This window comes from Pipistrellus kuhlii, unplaced genomic scaffold (assembly GCF_014108245.1).
Source record: "Pipistrellus kuhlii isolate mPipKuh1 unplaced genomic scaffold, mPipKuh1.p scaffold_m20_p_3, whole genome shotgun sequence".
NCBI classification, from domain to species: domain Eukaryota; kingdom Metazoa; phylum Chordata; class Mammalia; order Chiroptera; family Vespertilionidae; genus Pipistrellus; species Pipistrellus kuhlii.
The window spans coordinates 28975267-28995561 of record NW_023425529.1 but is presented as its reverse complement, the minus strand read 5'-3'; the positions used below and the strand labels follow the sequence as shown (position 1 = coordinate 28995561).

General features: G+C 36.6%; 1 protein-coding gene across 10 annotated transcripts in view; it reads left to right on the top strand.

The window, feature by feature from the left end:
* The window catches only part of ITPR2 (inositol 1,4,5-trisphosphate receptor type 2), a 424574-nt gene that overhangs the window by 330717 nt on the left and 73562 nt on the right, over positions 1-20295 (top strand). For all 10 annotated transcript variants that reach the window (XM_036459157.2, XM_045587857.1, XM_045587855.1 and 7 more), the window contains 4 exons: positions 5074-5181; positions 7954-8146; positions 10478-10603; positions 17833-18008. In XM_036459157.2, the coding sequence (XP_036315050.1) occupies positions 5074-5181; positions 7954-8146; positions 10478-10603; positions 17833-18008 (603 nt within the window). The remainder of the gene's footprint in view (positions 1-5073; positions 5182-7953; positions 8147-10477; positions 10604-17832; positions 18009-20295) is intronic.

Here is a 20295-nt window from a genome sequence, read left to right as displayed (position 1 = left end):
GCAAACATAGACTCCCTCTCAGTTCTAGGAGCTGGCAGTCCTAAATCTCAGTGTCAGCATGGCCATGCTCTCTCTAAGGTTCTCAGGTAGGATCTTCCCGCATCTTCTTAGCTTCTGCTAGTTGCCAGCCACCCTTGGTGTTCCTTGGTTTGCATCCTTTCAATCTCTCCTGTCATCAGATGTCATTCTCCCTGTGTGTATCTGTGCCCAAATTTACCTCTTGTTATAAGGATACTACCTTAATCCAGGAGGATCTCGTTTTAACATCATTGCATCTTCAAAGAGCCTATTTCCAAATAAGGTCACATTCACAGGTACTGGTGGCTAGGTCTTGAATGTATCTCTTTGATGGAAATAGTTCAAAATAACCAACCATCTTCTCTATGCAGATTCCTCATGCAGGTATTTAGTGTGGCTCCAAATTCTTATCCCACCCCCCATATTCCATGACTATTTTAATGCAGAATTTTCTCTGCACAGAATGACTTCCTTGTGTCATTCTCTTTCCCCTTTCTACATGAACATTTTACCCATTTCTTAAAACTTTTATTAGATGCATTTCTTGGATGATTCTCTTTTGAAAGCCACAAATCAAATATGATTCCTTGTATTTCTGCCTTTATTTTCTTCATATGAATTACATTTCAATAATTGTTTGAATACTTCCAACTATTGTAGAAAGTGGGTTGTTTAAAAGAAGAAAATAATTCTTTTTTTTACCCTATAATTCCACAATAGTTTTGTGCTTTGCACATAGGGTCACACATCAGAAAAATAGATGTTTTGAAAATACAGGGCTTGTGTGTTTGTTTTAAACATGTTAGAATAAGTAAAATCTTAGTTTATACACTCTTCTCTGGATTGCTCTCTGCTTCAAACAGGAACAATGTTAGATATAAAAGCATTGTACAGTTATTATCTGAAACATATAAGGCAATTATTCTGCCTGCAGGCTCCGGCTCATTTTGTGATCTTTGGAAAGGCAGTTGCCTTTACCAATTAATAAAAGTAGAACTCACATGAAAAATTTCACAAATGAGAAGAGCCAAAGAATAATTATTATTGAATATCATTCAAGTGCAATTGCTTGATGTTTTTACTTCATTCTTGTGTGGACCAAAATGAAAACGAACATGAAAATCCTAATGATACAAAGATAAATGTGAAATAGAAGTTACTAAAAGTAAAAAGCCTGAGTTTGTCATCTTTATTTCCCAATCCTGGTTTTTAAAAAAACTGCACAATGTTAGTCAAAGACCCTGCTATAGGTTATATGTGTACTTACAAGTGTGCATGCCTTTTATGTATACATACACATTTTTATTCCTATTTGATATTGCCTGTGTATTTAAATTAGAAAATGTGTTATGATTAAAATTGAGGTGATTGATTTTACTTTTTTCTTTTTAATACGTAATGAGTTCAAATAAATTCCTAGCCTTTATTGGCAATCTTTTCCTGGTGGGTGATATATCTTTTTTTTTTTTTTATAAAGATAACTATCCACCAATGCTTTTGAGCCCTCTGCATTAATATATAGGCATCTCTGTTCATATATTACATCAGGTTTAGTGTTTGTATTTATGAGCTAATAAGAGCTATTTATTGGTAAAATTATTTGGGCACCGCTTATTAAGTAAGCACCGCGTCCACCCAATATATTGCAATTGTTACTACTTCACCTAATAAAGATTGTTGTGGATTGAAAGTATTACTAGGACCCAGAGATTTCTTGCCCATGATATTGTTCCCTTTTAGCATTCAGTGCTGCTGCCCATGCTCACATTCTCATTATTGCTCATATTTATTGTTGGTTGGTGTTTCAGACCATGCTGTGTAGTGACATCAGCTAATTTCAAGTATTGTGGTAAGGGTCTCTGTCAGGTAACATTGGATATCATAGATGGCTGTTCTTGAATATCTTCATTAGCTGCCTTTTAGTTTTTAATTAGGATTTAAATTAGATTTCTTACTGTGATGGCTCCCCACAAATGTGCTATACTCCTCCAGAAACTTACCAAGTGTTTTCACCATTGGTTTCCAAAGCACTTAATAGTAAATAGTAAATGATGCATTTTCTTCTTTAAAATCTGGGGTTGTTTTCTTTATTTAGTCATATAAACAGGAGCATGGCAGGGAATAGTAAACCAAATGTGGCTACAGAATTCTTGAGATGGAAACATGCTTCTCATGTGGAAGGCATAGTCCGGAGTCTAGTGTGGCAGGGACTGTGGGGAGTTCAGAAGGGTAGCGGGACAGGTTTTGTAGTCCTGTTGGCCCTGGCGAAGACTTGGCTCTCGCTCTAAATAAGATGGTAGCCTTCAGAGGGTTTTGAGCAGAAGAAGCATGATCTGATCAGAAGGATAGCCCTGGCTCCTGGGTTAAGGCTAGACTCTAGAGGACAAGGATGGAGGAGGGAGACCAGTTAAAAGGCTACTGCAGTATTCCAGGTGGTTGTGACCAGGGAAGGGTGGAAGTGTGAGAATCAATTTGGCCATAGACATAGACATAGACATAGACATAGACATTGACGATGGTTATTCCTAATCAATCATTGTTCCCTACACTTTGTCAACAGGCTTCATTTCAATCATCTCATTCTCACTAACTCTTCTTAAGCAGAGCTTCAAATTGTTCTAGCACCTCCACTCCAATACATTTTTTAAACGACATCAGAAGCTACAATTCATTGATCCAGTTCATTGTCCTTTCTGGCTTCATTTCCTTCCCTATTCAGCTTAGATTTCATGGGCCCATTTAAATTCGTTGCATGGCAGGAACCAGACAGCTGAACCTCTATCAACAAAAACTCACAAACATGTTTACTGGCCTCATTCACTGACCTTGCAGACAGGTGTCCTGGCCCGCACTGGGTGAATTGTTTCTATATAAAGGCAAACTCTTCCAGTTAGATACTAGATCTTTCCATTCTTACTTAGTCAAAACGTTGCTCTAGCAAATGTGTCTTCTCTCTCAAAAACCAAACAAAGATGGTATTATAATACTCGTCTTTCAAAAACCCTTCCTTGTACCTTATCCATTTCTCTAGGTATCACCTATTTCTTGGCCCCTCACAGTACTTTTCAGGAGTTCACCTCATTGTATTTTTACTTCCTCTATTCCCATTCTTAATTGGATGGAAAATAATACAATGTTATTAAATAACAGCACAGGAATAAACTTTGTTTCGAGAACTCCCAACTGTAAACCTACTTTTGCTTCAACCTGTATAAAATAGGAAATAGTTTTCTTGAGTGATTTATAAATATTCCTAAAATTCAGTTCTAAAATAATAGCTTCTAAAATGATTTGCTCTAGAGCAGCGTTAATGGAATGAATATTTAATTTACCAAATTATCACTTACAAAGATAATGATTATTGGCTATATAGGTTCTGGATTATTGTTTAAAATTTATCTCCATTCTTTATAATCACAATTTCAATTAACATCCCACAAACAATTCAAATACTTATTTATTAGTCTGTAATGTTGATAAAATATTGACTCAAACTATACTGCTTGAGTTCAATACTGGCTCTATTATTGTCTAGCTATGTTATCACAGACAAGTCCCTGAAATGCTCCATGCCTTAATTTCCCCACTTGAAAAATTGAGATAATAAGAGTGTCTACCCAGCCCAGGCTAGATGGGCTCCATTGGTTGGAATGTCATCCTATACACCAAAAGGTTGTGGATTTGATCCCTGGCTGGGGCATTTATAGGAGACAAGCAATCAATATTTTTCTTCTTTCTCTCTCTCTCTTTCTCTTTCTCCTTCTTTCCTTCTCCCCCTCTTTCCCTCTCCCTTTCTCTAAAGTCAATAAAAACATGTCCTTAGGTGAGAATTAAAAATAAAAATGAGTGTGTCTTCAGAATCTCTAAGTAGGGTCAAATGAGATCATGTGCTTAAGTGTTTAGGACAGTGCCTGCAACAGAGTAAGAAACAGGAACTGTGTTATGAATAAAATAATTCTATGGAGATTTTTTGTTACTAAAGCCTCCTGGGAACTTGAGGCAAAATAGAATATCTAAAAGGTTAAAGACATTTCAAGGTTTTGGGAATTATTTAATATAACCATAAAATTGACAGTGGAGGCACTATTAGTTATCTACAAAGTGAGAGAATTAGCCAACAAATGCCATAGGCATTCAAATGAGAAAGATTACTTATAGTGACAGTGGTTTATAATTTACGGTGAGATTTTTGTTTTTTAAATGTCTCGTTTCAATTATAATAAAACTGAGATATGTACCCATAAAGTGCCAGTTTTGATGTGTGAATAGGCAGAAGCATAGGAGTTCAGTACAAACTTGATTAGATGCCATAAGAGAAACTCTTCTGAAACACACATACCTATTTTCGTGTGTATAGGAAGCTGCCATTATATCGGTCCCATCCGCACTGGACTGTCACACTGCTGACCAAGTTGTTTTACATGTGCATGTACTTTAAATTTATTATAGGGGGCCGAAACCGGTTTAGCTCAGTGGATAGAGCGTTGGTCTGTGGACTGAGGGGTCCCAGGTTAGATTCCGGTCAAGGGCATGTACATTGGTTGCGGGCACATCCCAGATAGGGGCTGTGCTAGAGGCAGTGGTTGATGTTTCTCTCTCATCGATGTTTCTAGCTCTCTATCCCTCTCCCTTTCTCTCTGTAAAAAAATCAATAAACTATATATTAACAAATAATAATAAAATAAATTTATTATACGGGATTAACAATCACTGGGATTTACTTTTACCTGGCACAATTATACAATTATGGAAGATACAACTTTAATCAACAAATATTAATTGAGCAACTACTATGGACAAGACACAGTTTTCTCATGCCAAGAACATATATATTCCCAAATAAAAATGTAAAACTGACGTAGTAATAGTGGATTCTTGTGATTTCATTGTCTATGCCTTTCAAATAGACATGCTTTCCTGACATGTCATTAATTGCCATGAGCCCCGGAACTTAGAAGCTCTGAGCACAAGGGGACAAAGTAATTTCAAAGTTTGTCTCCAGAAAAGGGAGTGGGGAAGATCTAAAACTTGTTTTCTCTCTCTTTCCCCCTCTAGTTGGCCCGTCACAACAAATTATTACAGCAGATGCTCAAACCAGGATCAGATCCAGATGATGGAGACGAAGCCTTAAAGTATTATGCCAACCACACGGCACAGATTGAGGTAACTCTCCATTACTTCTTGAAAGGAACTAACTGTGAAAAGATATATGTACTTTCTATTTTCAGACCTTTTCCGTAAGTGTTTCCCAGAACAGTGAAGCCAAACTGATATAAACTGTAAAAATATGCACTAAAAGATGAGAGGTGAGGAGGGATCTACAAAAATTTGAGGCACGCAACGTTTTTTCCAAGTTATCTTTTGTGTTTTGGCCAGGACTGTATTTAGTTTCCTTTTGTAACTAATAAAGTAGTTTTGGTTCTGTTTTGTTTTGGTCGTGGAAGCTGTCATTGCAGAGCAGTGATGTTTTAGAGGGAAAAAAAAAAAAATATATATATATATAATAGAAGTGGTCATTTAAGAAAAGGTTTCTTTTTAAAAATTATAGAAGGCTTATTAAAATAGAGTTCTCTGTGTAAGAAAGCATTCGAAAGTATAAGAAACACTGAAGTCACTAATAATGTTTTTATATTGCTGGTATGAACTTGGGATGGTTTAACAGTTTCCATTCTCAGTATGTGACAGCTGACCTTCCCACCCCCATAAATGAGACATTCTTTAATGGCCAGTGGCAGCTCAGAAGGTGTGGGTCCACACAGACTTATCATTATGTGTTGTGAGACCCATCTGGCTGTCATTTACCAGCTATGGTGTCATTCTGACGCTAGTTGGCAAGGCTAATCGGGCAGAAGTGAGGAGAGTGGTTGACACTTGTCGCTAGTAATTTGCATCCAAACATTCATTCACTTTGGTGGATATAGTTCAGTTTTCAGCAGAGTGCATGGTGGGTATCACTGCTCTTCACTCTCGTGGTATACGGTCACTGGACCTTATTGTGTACTGTTGCCAAACCTTTGGAATAATGAGCATTATGACCTGTGTCACAGAATGGATCTCTTGCTAGCATTTATAAACATTAATATTCCTGTGGCTTTTGTGGGAGACTTGACCTAATGGAAACTATTAGATGGACCAGCAGCAAAGCGTTGCTTTCTGCATCAAGTGCTTAGGAACCGGAGGCTGGCAAAGTCAGGGCGCTGGGGAAATGGATACAAATAGATCACCAAACCAGAGTGGTTCTAAAGAAGGTCCCAGAAGCCAAAGTGCGAAGCTAGGTGATTAGAAGAGATCGGGAACAGCAGGGAGAGTGGGTGAGCCAGAGGTGAGGATTAGGGTGTGTGAGAAATGGGGCTATAGTTGAAATCCTGCTTTTATTGGTTTCCCAGCAGTGAGGTAAGATTTAGCTGGAAATACATGAATTCATTAAATACTTACTGAGCATTTACGCTCTACCAATTCTCATGCTCATTCAAAGACCACCTCATATAACCTGCCCTCCTTTCTTCACAACATTCTTTCATTCCCGCTCCTGCCACAGGGTGGTCATTCTGTTAGTGTAACATGTGATATTGCTTCTTATGTGCCACTTGTCCTCTTCATGAGGCAGGTCTCAGTCATCTTTGTATTTCCGAAACTGAACACTGCATCTGGCATATAACCACAATGGTGAATGTTGTGGAAAATCAGAGTTTGTCTATAAGTTATAGACTCAAAGATCCTGGGAAGTAGGAAGCACCTTGAGGATTATCTGGTCTACTCACCCATCCAAGGAGGAATTGCTTTATGATAGCTCTGTTCTGCCTTCAGTTCTTCCTGTGCTAGAGACTTCAGTACTTTAGGGGGAACTGATCCAATTTGGAACTCTAATAATTAGGAAAAAATCTTTTCTGATCAAGAATGCACACTATGCCCGACCAGTATGGTTCAGTGATTGAGTGTTGACCTATGAACTGGTCAGGGCACATGCTGGGGTTGGGGGCTCAATCCCCATTAGGGGGCATGCAGGAAGCAGCTGATAAATGATTCTCATCATTGATGTTTCTCTCTCTCTCCCTCTACCTTCCTCTCTCTGAAATCAATGATGATGATGATGAGGAGGAGGAGGAGGAGGAGGATGAGGATGATGAGGATGATGATGATGATGTCTTCACACAAGCAGGCTTTTCCATCTTTCTCCTCAGCCTTCCTTGTTATGTTACTGATGTCTCGCCTCCTGGCTGTAAAATGGCTGCACAGTTTCAGGCATCATCCCTTCATATGACCTTTTGTTCTCAGCAGGAACAAAGAATATACAGGCAAAAAGCACTTTTGTGTTAGCTATTTTTTGTTGTTGTTGTTGTTATTATTTTGTTGGTCTCAAAGGCTCTCTACCTTTTTGGAAACAAAATCTTTCCTGAAAGCCTCCCTTACCCCCCAGGATATTTCTCCTCATGCCTCATTCTCCAGAAGTAGGTTACATGCTCACCAACACCGAATCAGTGGCAGAGGGAAACAGGCCACTCTTCTGGTTTAGGCCAGTCTTGATTCATTCTTGAGGGTTGGTCAGCATATGCAAATGTGAACCTTTAGATTTGGTTTTCACAGACCCTTGTTACATAGTAAAACTATATGGAAATATTCAGCCTGGTTTGTTTTTTTAATCTAACATTAAATTGTCACAAATACCAAATAAGGAAAGTTCAAAATAATTAATATTTATATATAGGTATATGCTAGGATGGATATTCTACCTAACAAAAATTATGGGTTACCACAAATAGGAAAATATGTAAAGTATTCCAATAAAGGACTGTCTAGGGTACTTCAAACTGGCCTGTTTTGTTTTTTTCTTCATTCACTGATTTCATAAAATATCTTTAACATAAAAACGAAACAAAACAGTATGCTAAGGCCAAGGTGCTACAGGCTAAAGCGCCTGTGGATTAATGTTTGCAGATTGTCCGGCACGACAGGACCATGGAGCAGATAGTCTTTCCTGTCCCCAACATATGTGAATACCTGACGCGGGAGTCCAAGTGCCGTGTGTTCACGATGACTGAAAGGGACGAGCAAGGCAGCAAAGTGAACGACTTCTTCCAGCAGACAGAGGACCTCTACAATGAGATGAAGTGGCAGAAGAAAATCAGGAGTAAGTACCGTAAACAAACGGTGAGTTTGGGGTGTCGTGGTAGACCCATTGGTACTTTGGGACACAGGACACTCCTTAGTTAAACTGGTTTTTAATTTCTTGCCATCCGATGTTCCTGAGATCCCCTATAGCCTTAAGAATGTAAGTTCAGTCTACCGCTGGAGCCAAGACACCTGCAGCTTCATGCAACAGAAACCTCTGCCTTAGATCAGCTTCCAGTGCTGATCCTATGGTTTTATAAATATGATGAAATACGAGGTTGCAGTTGTATGTTTTAACTGTAGAACAGCTGCAGGTTTGAAGTCCCCACATGGGCCCGGACTGGCCTTAACACTCAGCGAGTGGCATGGAGATGCCGGTCCTGGCACGCTCATCCTCTCTCGCCTTAGGATCTTAGGATGGAGTGGATTGTTTCACGATTTTCTGAAAGTCTTTCTTTCCCCATATCTGTACATTGCCAAATCAAATTAAAAATTATGTGATGCTTGTATTCTCACAGTTATCATTTTAAAATAAAATAAAAATGAGTTTCTCAGGCCTCCCATTTGTTTGGAAATACTCAATCTACAAATTTAAAAATTTGAGAATTTAAAATAAAATTTCATTTTCCAACGTAACTAATATCATGGGCTTTCAACAAAAATAGATAGAAGAAAACTCTTGATTAGGTCTTTTTCTTTTTGTCTTTTGGGGACGTTTTCCAGACAAGCAGGCGTATGTTCCTCAATATCTCTATTCAGCATTATGTCGTCATTCTAGTGTCCTAGGAATTTTAACAATTGTGGGTTTTGAATTTGAGTGGATCCTGAGACACACCATCTTTGAAGATAAGGTGGCGGCATGCATTGCCAGACTTTCCTAGCAGAATATTTGAAAAAATAAAGAAATTAATCTCCCATAGCATTTTACTAGGTAGAATCTTATGAAGTTCAGAGGAAATTTTGGGTGTCCAGAATACATATGAATACTTGACGTTTTTATTTGAGAAATTAGAAAAACATCCATTTTTATCTTTGACAAAAGGTAAATTGAGAAATGAACTCATGTTTGTGGGGTCTGAGCTTTTTTTTTTTTTTTTTTTTTATAAATATTTTTTCATTTATAAAAAGAAATCTTCAAATAAATTCCAGTACATGGTTTACTTTAAAAAATTGGAAACACCTTACTGTGAGGTTATAAATAGGATCTAATTCATTTGATGGATCCATTACCAATGTCTGCTTCATCCTCTTCTAACTTCACCTTCATATTCTGCTTTTAACAGTGAGGACTCCTTATCCCAAATTATGGAGATGCATATGCTTACCGTTTATGATACATTAGTAACTTAATGTCATGGTTAGTTGTAGCCTATTCTAGTGTTGAAATGCTCCCTTCCCAGAGAAGATGACACAATGTATTTAAGGGTAGTTTAGTTTATCAGTAAGCAACAGATCCCAGATATTGGAATTCACAGAAAATAATTGGAAAAGTTAAGCATTTTCATTTTTATTTATGCTTTTCCCCTTCAATTCATTCCATATTAAGTTAGAGAATGGACAAGACCTGAAAAGTCATGTGGTCAAACTTACATGCATTACACATCTGTTCAACTACTTAGGAGTGGTAGAAAAAAAAACACAGATTTTTGTTTGATGTAAATTGTATGCAATAGATGCATTTGCTGTTTCTTTTCTGATGACAAAGAGTTCCTTTTCTGAAATTATTAAGCAAAGCCATTGTCACTTGTGGGTAGTTATTGTATATTTCACTTTCTTCTGCTATTGCAAACCCAATAAGTTCTTGTAAAATCACTATTCCCAAGAAGTAGTACCATGCCATGCTATTAAGTTTCAGAATTTCAGGTAACTGTGTCTGTGTCATAGGAATTTTCATCAGAGATAGATCTGTGCCAGGGTTTTGTTTTTGTTTTTTTATTTGACTTTAAGGCATTGGCATGGGACAAATGTATTAGCTTTACTATTATATATTATATAGCAGTGTGTACCATTCCATTAAAAGTGGCCTCAAGCAGCTGCTAACCTATCTTTTCCCTAATCTTCTCTAGGGATATCTTAGAGAGAATTAATACAGAATCACCTTTCCTATCCATAATTAGCAATTGCAAAATTATGCACCCTTCTACAATGGTTTGATGAAGAAATCAAATAGAAAACTTCTTCATGGTATTGATTATCAACTTTTAAAATAGGGCATATTAAGTGTTTATTTAAATATGCTTTAGACTAGTTTACAAAAATACTTTTAGGAAAATGTTATTGCAGTAGGGTTGATGTGTGGAAACCAAAATTTATTTTTCTGTTTTATCCCATTGCACGTCTTCCTTGCTAGATAATCCTGCTCTGTTCTGGTTCTCGAGACACATATCTCTCTGGGGGAGCATCTCCTTCAACTTGGCCGTGTTCATCAATTTAGCTGTTGCTCTCTTCTACCCATTTGGGGACGATGGAGATGAAGGCAAGTGCTTGTCTTTCTTTAAATGATAAATATTTTAAAGTTCTAAAATAACACTCTCAATGCAGATCTTAGCTGATTAGAGCTTCAAAATAATAATGATTTAATTCTTGTTAAATCAATTTTTCTATAGTTGTTAGAAGTAGAGGATTGTAGTAAGTGACATAGGCAGAAAACTATGGTCAACAAAAATGTTATTTTTAAAAAACTCAGATACAGAAGAGCTATTTTACATATTGATAAATAAAGCACTGAAAGTTGTTATTTCTACCTATTATTGCCCAAAGCATTTTTATACATCATCATATCAATTATATAAATACTAGTGGCCCAGTGCACAGATTTGTGCAGATTGTAAGGAAATTAATTAGAAGAAATATTTTAATAATGCTGTTTGCCCTTTCTCTATAATAGAAGTGTCAGAGAAGTAAGAAAATTAGTAAAATGAATATGAAAATAATATATAAATTGATTAATAAATAATAATAACATGATATAACAACAGAAACATAATATAAAAACTACAAAAGCATGATATAAAAAAACATTGATAGAAACAATGACTGATAAATTGATTAAACTTATTCTAATATCTCCCTGTATACCACATTAAGAATAAAAATATTTTCAGAGTGCTTGACTAATTTGCCTTGTGATAAAGTATTTATAACTTTAACTTTAATGTCACACACTCTTCGAATTCAAGAGAAAGCAATATATAACTGACCATGTCCAAAAACAGGTTCAGGCAGGAATATTCCTATTCTATCTAGAATTTGTCCTTGTGATTTATTAATGATCATTGCAAATGCTGGCATCACGGGAAACTGTCTTTGAATTAATTTAAATGGGAGGCATGTGAGATGAGGACAAATATTGTGTATGCACGAGTCAATGTTTATTTTTAAATTGCCAGTGTGCATCATAGGTACTGCTGGTTGGTTAGTCAGATAAATGTGCAGTTGGTCAGTTAGCCTTTTATATATATTGATATGAGAAAATTAAGAGTTATGCCAAAATATATTCATGTGATTACTTTAAATAGTGGAATTTACATTTTTCTTCTCTTTGTTTTCTGTCTTGTAATGAGTATTCTGTTTTTATAATGAGTATACATGAAATCTGAAATATATTTAAAAATTTAATATGACAGAATATGATAATATCCCAGAATAAAAGATTAACTCATTTCTAGACTAGGGCTTCTTTACATGAATGATTGACTATGGAGTTAATATTAAACTAATATTACATGAGGTTTTACAAAGGCAAAGACAAGAAAAATTATCTCATAGTAATGAAATGGGAAGTATAAGAGAAATATTTCAAAGGGTGGGACTGTAGAAATTGTTTTAAGTCTGGAAGAGTGAATGGGAAACACTGTTACTGGCTTGGGATATGGTCAGGTGAATAACTTTGGAGTGTGTGTGGAAAGAATGGGTTGGAGGAAAAGATGAGTTATCCTATATAATAAAAGCCTAATATGCTCAGTGTCTGGTTGTCCTTTCAACCAATCAATGCGTAATATGCTCATGATATGCCTAGGCCACTCAACTGCTCACTATGACATGCACTGACCACAAGGGAGCAGATGCTCCAAATGGTAGGTTAGCTTGCTGCTGGAGTTCAGCCTGTCAGACTGAGTGAGACAGGCTGGATATGCCCTGGAGCCTTCCACGGTCCCTCCCCAGCTGGCCAACCTCCTGTGTCCCTCCCTGGCTTCAATTGTGCACCAGTGGGGTCCCTCAGCCTGGCTGTACCCTCACAATCCAGGACTCCTAGTGGGAGGTTGGTTTCAATCCAATCCCGCTCAACACAGCAGCTGCCGCCTGGTGGACAGTGCATACCCATAGGGGGAGTACCCTTCATCCAGAAGCTGGGCTCATGGTTGGCTAGTATAGCAGCGGTGGTGGGAGCCTTTCCTGTGGGCCTAAGCCAGCAGTCAGACATCCTCTGAAGGCTCCTAGACTGTAAGAGGGTGCAGGCCAAGCTGAGGGACCACCCACCTCAGTGCACAAATTTTGTCCACCAGGCCTTTAGTCAGTGAATAATCACCACAAGAATACCCAAGATGTCTCATCTGTCCGTAGGATTATTGTGAGACTTTAATGAGGTTTTATGAATAAAGCATTTAGAATAGTATCTGGAAATCATTCAATAAACTTTAGTTGTTGTAGATGTTGATAGAAGGTAAATGTTACTACTACACAGGGAAGCCCAATGAAAGAGATGGTAGGATAAGAGCAATGCTTATTTAAATCTATAGCAGATGAACTAGAGGTGAACAGGAAGGAAAATAAAACCCCATGAGTAATTTACTCTTTTAAAGGTCCAGTAAGATAATAAATATCAAAGTTCTAACATTTAGGTAAGATGATCATGACTAAAGTTTGACCTTTTGGAAGGCATTCCAGTGCTAAAGGAAAGATATTTGACAGTGGAGCGGATGTATGAGTTAAATAGCAATGACAAACATAGCAAATATCTGGCCACCCATTGTGGGGAAGGTACAAATACAACAGGAAGTGGGACAGCTTTCCTCTTCACTGTTTCATCTCATTTCATGCTGAGGGCACCCTATAAGAATGGAACTCTTATAGGAAAGAAGTCCATCTTGAAGTGATAAATTAGTATCATATGCACACAGGTGGTAAGACTTGTAGAAGCATAAAGTCTTAGATATGGAAATTATCTAATATCAAACCTTTATTTGACAGAGAAAGGGAAGTGGACCCATAGAGGCTAAAATATGGCAGATGGCAGAGTAGAGGGTTCACTGGTTCTAATCCAAGACTTGTCTACATGGATGATTGGATTGGAAGAATAATAGGAAGATAACAAATCTTTATACACAACATAATTTTTTTCTGGGTTCCATTCCATGCTATTTTTTACTTCACATTAGAGCCAATGTATGTAGCCTCTGCTGACCCCTATTGAACATGAAATATTAATGGTGATGGGCAGTACCATCCCTCGAGACATCTACTCATTTAGGAGAAAGTAGAATCCTTGATGCATTTTTATTTTTAAATATATTTTATTGATTTTTTTACAAAGAGGAAAGGAGAGGGATAGGGAGTTAGAAACACCAATGAGAGAGAATCATCTATCAGCTGCCTCTTGCACACCTCTGATGGGGGATGTGCCCGCAACCCAGATACATGCCCTTGACTGGAATCAAACCCAGGACCTTTCAGTCCACAGGCAGATGCTCTATCCTCTGAGCCAAACCGGTTTCGACCTTGATGCATTTTTAATTGTTACCTGACTAATACCAGAATAGTAATATTAATCATAATGATAACAATGGATGCTATTTATTGATCAGATCGGGTTAGGCCAGTGGCCGGCAAACTCATTAGTCAACAGAGCCAAATATCTACAGTACAATGATTAAAATTTCTTTTGAGAGCCAAATTTTTTAAACTTAAACTTCTTCTAACACCACTTCTTCAAAATAGACTTGCCCAGGCCATGGCATTTTTGGAAGAGCGACACTCAAGGGGCCAAAGAGCTGAATGTGGCTCTCGAGCTGCAGTTTGCTGACCACTGTTATAGGGCCCTCCACCTTCCCACCCATCTGCAGATAATATTTCATTGTCAGGCTTTAGGAGCTCTGTTTTAACTTGTTTAGGAATCCATGCCTTATGTGTGTGGCTGTAGGCTTGTTTTGTTTTGTTTTTTAATTTGGTTAATTGGTTTCTTTGTTTAGCATATGTTTCTACAAAGAAGAAACCTGTGCTGAAGTTGAGATGTGAGCCTAAGCTGGGTGTGGCTGTGGCAGCAGCTGTTGATGCTAGGGAATCGCCTGGCTGTCCATTCAGAAGTTGAACAGTGCCATGCCTACCATCCCTGCCCAGTTCGGCAAGGGTGGGCTCGTTAGTGGAGTAAACTGTTGTTGAGGGAATTTCTTATATCAGATAGCATGTGATTTAAAAAAAATACATCATATTTGAATGTGGATGTAGTTCTTTTTCCCCTAAAGTATTTTATGTTAAAGAAAATACGTTTCTCGCCAAAGCCGGTTTAGCTCAGTGGTAGAGCATCGGTCTGCGGACTGAAAGGTCCCAGGTTCAATTCCGGTCAGGGGCATGTACCTTGGTTGCAGGCACATCCCCAGTGCGGGGTGTGCAGGAGGCAGCTGGTCGGTGTTTTTCTCTCATCGACATTTCTAGCTCTCTTTCTCTCTTCCTTCCTCTCTGTAAAAAATCAATAAAATATATATTTTTTTTAAAAGAAAAGAAAATACATTTCTCAAGGTGATTTTGATTCATTCAACTCAGTTACAACCATTATATGCCAGGCACTCTGCTACACCCTGGAGATACAAAGGTTGGCAAAGCTGTCCTTTCTTCAAGGAACTCATGGTCTAGAGAAGGAATGAAGTAAAGAATAAAACACAGTAGTGAAGACCACCTTTGGATTTACGGGTGGATGTCTACTCTGATTGCAGTGAGGTGGAGAAAACAGAAAAGTCTTATGAGTCTATTAGTATGTGTGAGGCCGATGATTAGAGAGACTGGAAAGTAAAAAGCAGCATGTTCTGTACAGGAAACTATCAACAAGTCAGTGTCAGGTAGACAGGAGAGTTCCATTCTGTGAATTAAATTGAGGACTCTAATTTTGCTATTTGACTCTTCTTTTTAGAGGATAAACTTTATACTTTCTAAGATTTAAAAATGTATAGAATGCATTCTAAATTTCTTTTCATTATAAAAGCAATACATGCTTATTATAGAAATCAATACAAATATAAACTAAGTAGAGAAGACAGACCCCCTTCCTATCTTCATTGGGTAAAAGTTGGTTTGATAGTCCATATTGTCTTCTCTAGGGTTTGCCAGAGGATTTTGGTTTATATATATATATATATATATATATATATATATATATATATATATTTAGCATTAAATCTTCAACTATAAATCAATGGTTCTTCTTACAAAATATGATTTAAATTATTGTTAATTGACAATACTATAAATTAATAGCCATTTTATATAACTTTTAAGTTTATTTATTAATTCACAAATACATATTTAGCATGTATTTAGCATACTTAGCTATTTATCTAGCATGTACCTTGAATATGTGAATTCTTTCACTAAAGGGACCAAATGCCCAGTTTTAAGTGTATGATTATAATTTTTTGTTTAATCAAAAGGAAATCTCAGCAAGTCAAATACTATCTGAGAAAAATAGTCAAATTGTGGTTAGGTGATCAGGCATTCATGACAAAGCAGAGTATGACTATCAGAGTCAAAGCTGAGACTTTAAATAAGAATAACACATTGAATCATTACTTATAAATTGTACTGGAGTCCAATGACTGGCTAAAATTGTTAAATGTATAAAGATGTTGGCAGTTTTAGAGTGAAGCTCCACAGCTTGGGGAATTTGTAACTGGAGATTTAGTTGCTTAAAACAAGATGACAGATTATTTTGATTTATTCATTTAGTCAACAAATATTTATCTGTAACAGCATGCCAGGCACTGTGATAGACCCAGAAATGGTCCTTACCCTTACAGAGCTCATGTTTTGATGGTGTCCTGACAAGTATGAGAGAAAGTTGGAGGCATTATTCTCTTCGTGGCTCTTTGAGATCTGTGAAGTCAGGGCAGTTGGTGGTCAGGCTATGTTTTGTACACATAGGGTGCTTCCAAGCCAATATCATAATAAACATGAGTTGGGTGCCCATTTTGTTAATATTGCCAGAGGACAGGAATTGCAGGTGATTTCCATAGCAATTTACCCCTTTCTTCATCTCCCAAGTAATCTTATCAGATCATAAATTTGGTGAAAGGGCAATCAAATCTCTCCTCCCAACTCTCATTCATCATTGCTTGCTATAAGAGATAACATGATAAGAACAAACATTGCAAAAATAAGCACGTCTAAACCAGTGCTGTTTGCTATCTGAATTGTTTTTTTTTTTTTTATGTCTAACAGGATCCTCCTACCTACTTTTGATCTTTTAGCACTCACTGTGAACTAAAAGCTTACACAGAATTCATTGCCAGAGTCCAGATAATCCCATGGTTTTGATGGTAACACAAAAGCTCTACATACCACAGCCCTGCGGTGTTTTGATACAGAAATTAATTTTATAAATTATAAAGAGGTGTGGCCAAAAGATGCAACGAGTAGAAAAATCTCCCTTTTGTTGTTTCCCCTCTGACTTCATCAGCCTGTTCACATGTTTGAGGTTTTGGCGTTGGTCTAATGAGCCCAAGAATGTTGCCCCTTAATTTACTTCTGCAAACCCGGCACCACGTGATCTTCGGGGGGGGGGGGGTTCCTTGAATCCACATGTCAGTATAAACTTGTACATTTTTTTTTGACAGAACAAAATTTTAAATACCTTTTTGGACAATTTCAAAAAAAATTTGTTTCTGATTATTTAAATAGCTTACAAGTTTTTTAAGAACTTGAATTGACCTTCAAACACATACACTCATACATATTCATATATATTCTTGCATTTATATACACACACATGTGTTTTAAAAGTTACAATTTGTATCTATTTAATTAAGACTGGATATTCTACATTCTGAATTCTTTAGAGCCGTGGTTGGCAAACTATGGCTTGTGAACCACATGAGGCTTTTTGGCCCCTTGAGTGTAGTTCTTCCACAAATCACCATGGCATAGGCGAGTTTATTTTGAAGAAGTGGTGTTAGAAGAAGTTTAAGTTTAAAAAATTTGGCTCTCAAAAGAAATTTCAATCGTTATACTGTTGATATTTGGCTCTGTTGACTAATGAGTTTCCCCACCACTGCTTTATTGGAATCTATAATATAGAAACTTGATAATAATAGAACCTGACAGAGTATGAGTTCAGTGGAAAAATACACGATTTAGCTGTCCATTTAATAGCCATTAATTGTAAATTTTAAATTAAGGTTCCCAAATGGGATACTTCTGTCAAAATATTTAGCATATATAACTCCTGTAGGAGACAAAGATGAAGAAATCTCAGAGTTAATAGAAGGGGCATAATAGTGAGCATGTAAGAGGCCTGAAATTAATCACAAACTTTCTAGAAAGAAATGTAATGAATAACGTGTTCAAAGAAATCTCCTCTAAACACAGTGTGTGTAGGGTGTTTTGAAATTGTGTCCCATGCTTGACGTGCTGTACGTGTTATATGAAACACAGCGGCAAAGGTTTTAACATTTTCTAGATTTGTTCTTGGTAAAAATAAACTTTTTTCATATTTTACAGGTACACTCTCTCCATTGTTCTCAGTTCTTCTATGGATAGCAGTTGCAATCTGCACATCCATGCTATTTTTCTTCTCCAAGCCTGTGGGTATCCGGCCATTTCTTGTGTCTGTAATGCTCAGATCAATATATACAATAGGTCTTGGGCCCACGTTAATACTTCTTGGCGCAGCTAATGTAAGTATTTTGCTTTGTACTGTTATAGATTAATTAAAAGTGTACTAAATGTAAAAATTCAACTACATGCTTGAATTCATGTATACACAGTAAATTCTAATTTATTATGAATCCGAATTAACCAGAATTTAATTTGTACATTCTTAATTTTGAGAGAAAGAAAAAAAAATGACAAGTAAAATTTGATATATTTACGAAGGTAGCCCTTGGGGCATGACCCAGTTCTGCAATCAATTTAATCCAATCCAATTTTATTACCTTCTGCGTCCCATACCAGCAGCTATTGACAAAAATGACTTTGAGCCACTCTTAACATCCTAGTGACTTCTAAATCATCTAAGAAAGATTAAATTATATTCAGTAGAATTTTAGAACTGAGTACCTTTTATAAAATGACCAAGGAAAAGCGGTTGCTATGTGAGAAAACTATGAAACTGGGCTCTTTTTATGTGAGCAAGACCTATAAACTTGTGAAAGGCATAGATGAGATTCATTTTTTTTTTCCCTAAGTTTTAAAGTGTTAGAACAAGAAAGCACATTTCAAAATTTAAGTTAGGTAAGTTTAGAATAAGTAAGCCAAAGTACTCTTCCCAATAATGGCAGCTGTGCCCAAGAGAAAATTTTACAGGGACTGGACAACTTCCTGCAAGGGCGCTACGAAGGGATAGTGAAAAAAGGTAAATCATCAGGCTGATGAAAGAGCTAATGGCCAGGTAAACAAATAAATATTGTTAGTATGTTTGCTGCATACCTGAAGCATTTTTTTTTTAAATATATTGTGGGTTTCTAGCAAAATGTCCTGTATTCTGATAATCTATATTTAGGTATTATCTCCCTTACTACATTCAATGGTTCTTAAGGATAATAATTAATTATTCAATGTTTGGAATATCATTGGTATTCAACAAATATCCCTTAAATAAATTAGCGAAGGAGTGAGTGAATGAACGAGGGAAAGGTTATTTTTGTATTATACAGTTACCCTGCCTTGTACGTAAAATACATGGCAAATATTTATTGAAAATGAATAAATTAAATAGCCAAAATTTTGAGAATGAGAAAGCTGAGCTAATTAGAAAGTATGGCTAATCTGTTTCTGGTTTGAATATAATTATTTAAAAATTACATGTGGTATATATGACAGCTCCTAGTTAGCTAGAACATTCCGTAAACCAAATTGCCAATTATTCCTCAATCATTGTCAATAAAAGAGAGTGTACTACACATGCAAAGAGATCTATCAGCACAGAATTCTGCAAAGTACTGAATGTATTATTGTATAAATTTCTTGAGGGCAGAGGTTGTCACATTCATAGATATAATCCTACCCTCCTCACTCCTCCCAGCTCCCATTTTTTACCTTAATACCTGGCACTTAAGTATTTAAAAAATTGCTTACATGAACTGAACTTATACTTTCAGTGTTTTGGAAATAAGCTACTTCTGCAATATTGCCCATCAGGCTAATTAAGGAATCTTCATGGATGTATCTAAATTTTTACAAGCATATTGGTGTGTTGACTTTATTATTTTTTAAATACATTAAAGGGAGACATCTGTAATAGTGTCAAAAATAAATAAATAATTCTATAATAATAAAAGCATAATATGCTAATTAGACCAGACAAACTTCTGGACAACTTTCCGGACAAAGCTGTGGGGTCTAGATAGAGGCAGTCTCTGCAGCTGTGGGGGCCGAGCTCCTTGCATGAATTTCATGCATCAGGCCTCAAGTAAATAAATAAATAAATTAATTAATTAATAAACCATTAACCATCGAACCAAATTACTTGAAGGAGCAAGTAATATTTATAAAGAGGTAACTGGTCCTGAATAAGACATTAATCTAAGAGAGAAAAATCCAAGTTTCATAAAGTGAAATCATAGCCACGTTGAGTTAGGCCAAAACTATCAAACCTTCATGGGCCTCTTATATAATAGTCACTGAACACACCAAGAAGTAGAGGACGAGGGTCTCATCTCCCAGAAGCTTCAAGAATAGTATGTAAGGAGATAAGGAATATGAAGGTGAAAAGAATAATTAACAGTAGTAATGATATCATATATAGCAATAAAGCCCGCTATTTACCAAGCGCCTAATATATGGAATACAGTTTAACTGTAAAACGTTGCCATTGTGATCGTAGAGTGTTTGTAGTTTGGTCCACAGAGCTGTTTATGGACTCCGTGGCTTTCAGAGTGTTGAGCAAATGCAGAAAGTCCCTTTTTTGGAAGAGGATTCAAGTGGGAGGAAAGAACCTGGATCTTTGTTCTAAGCTGATAATCT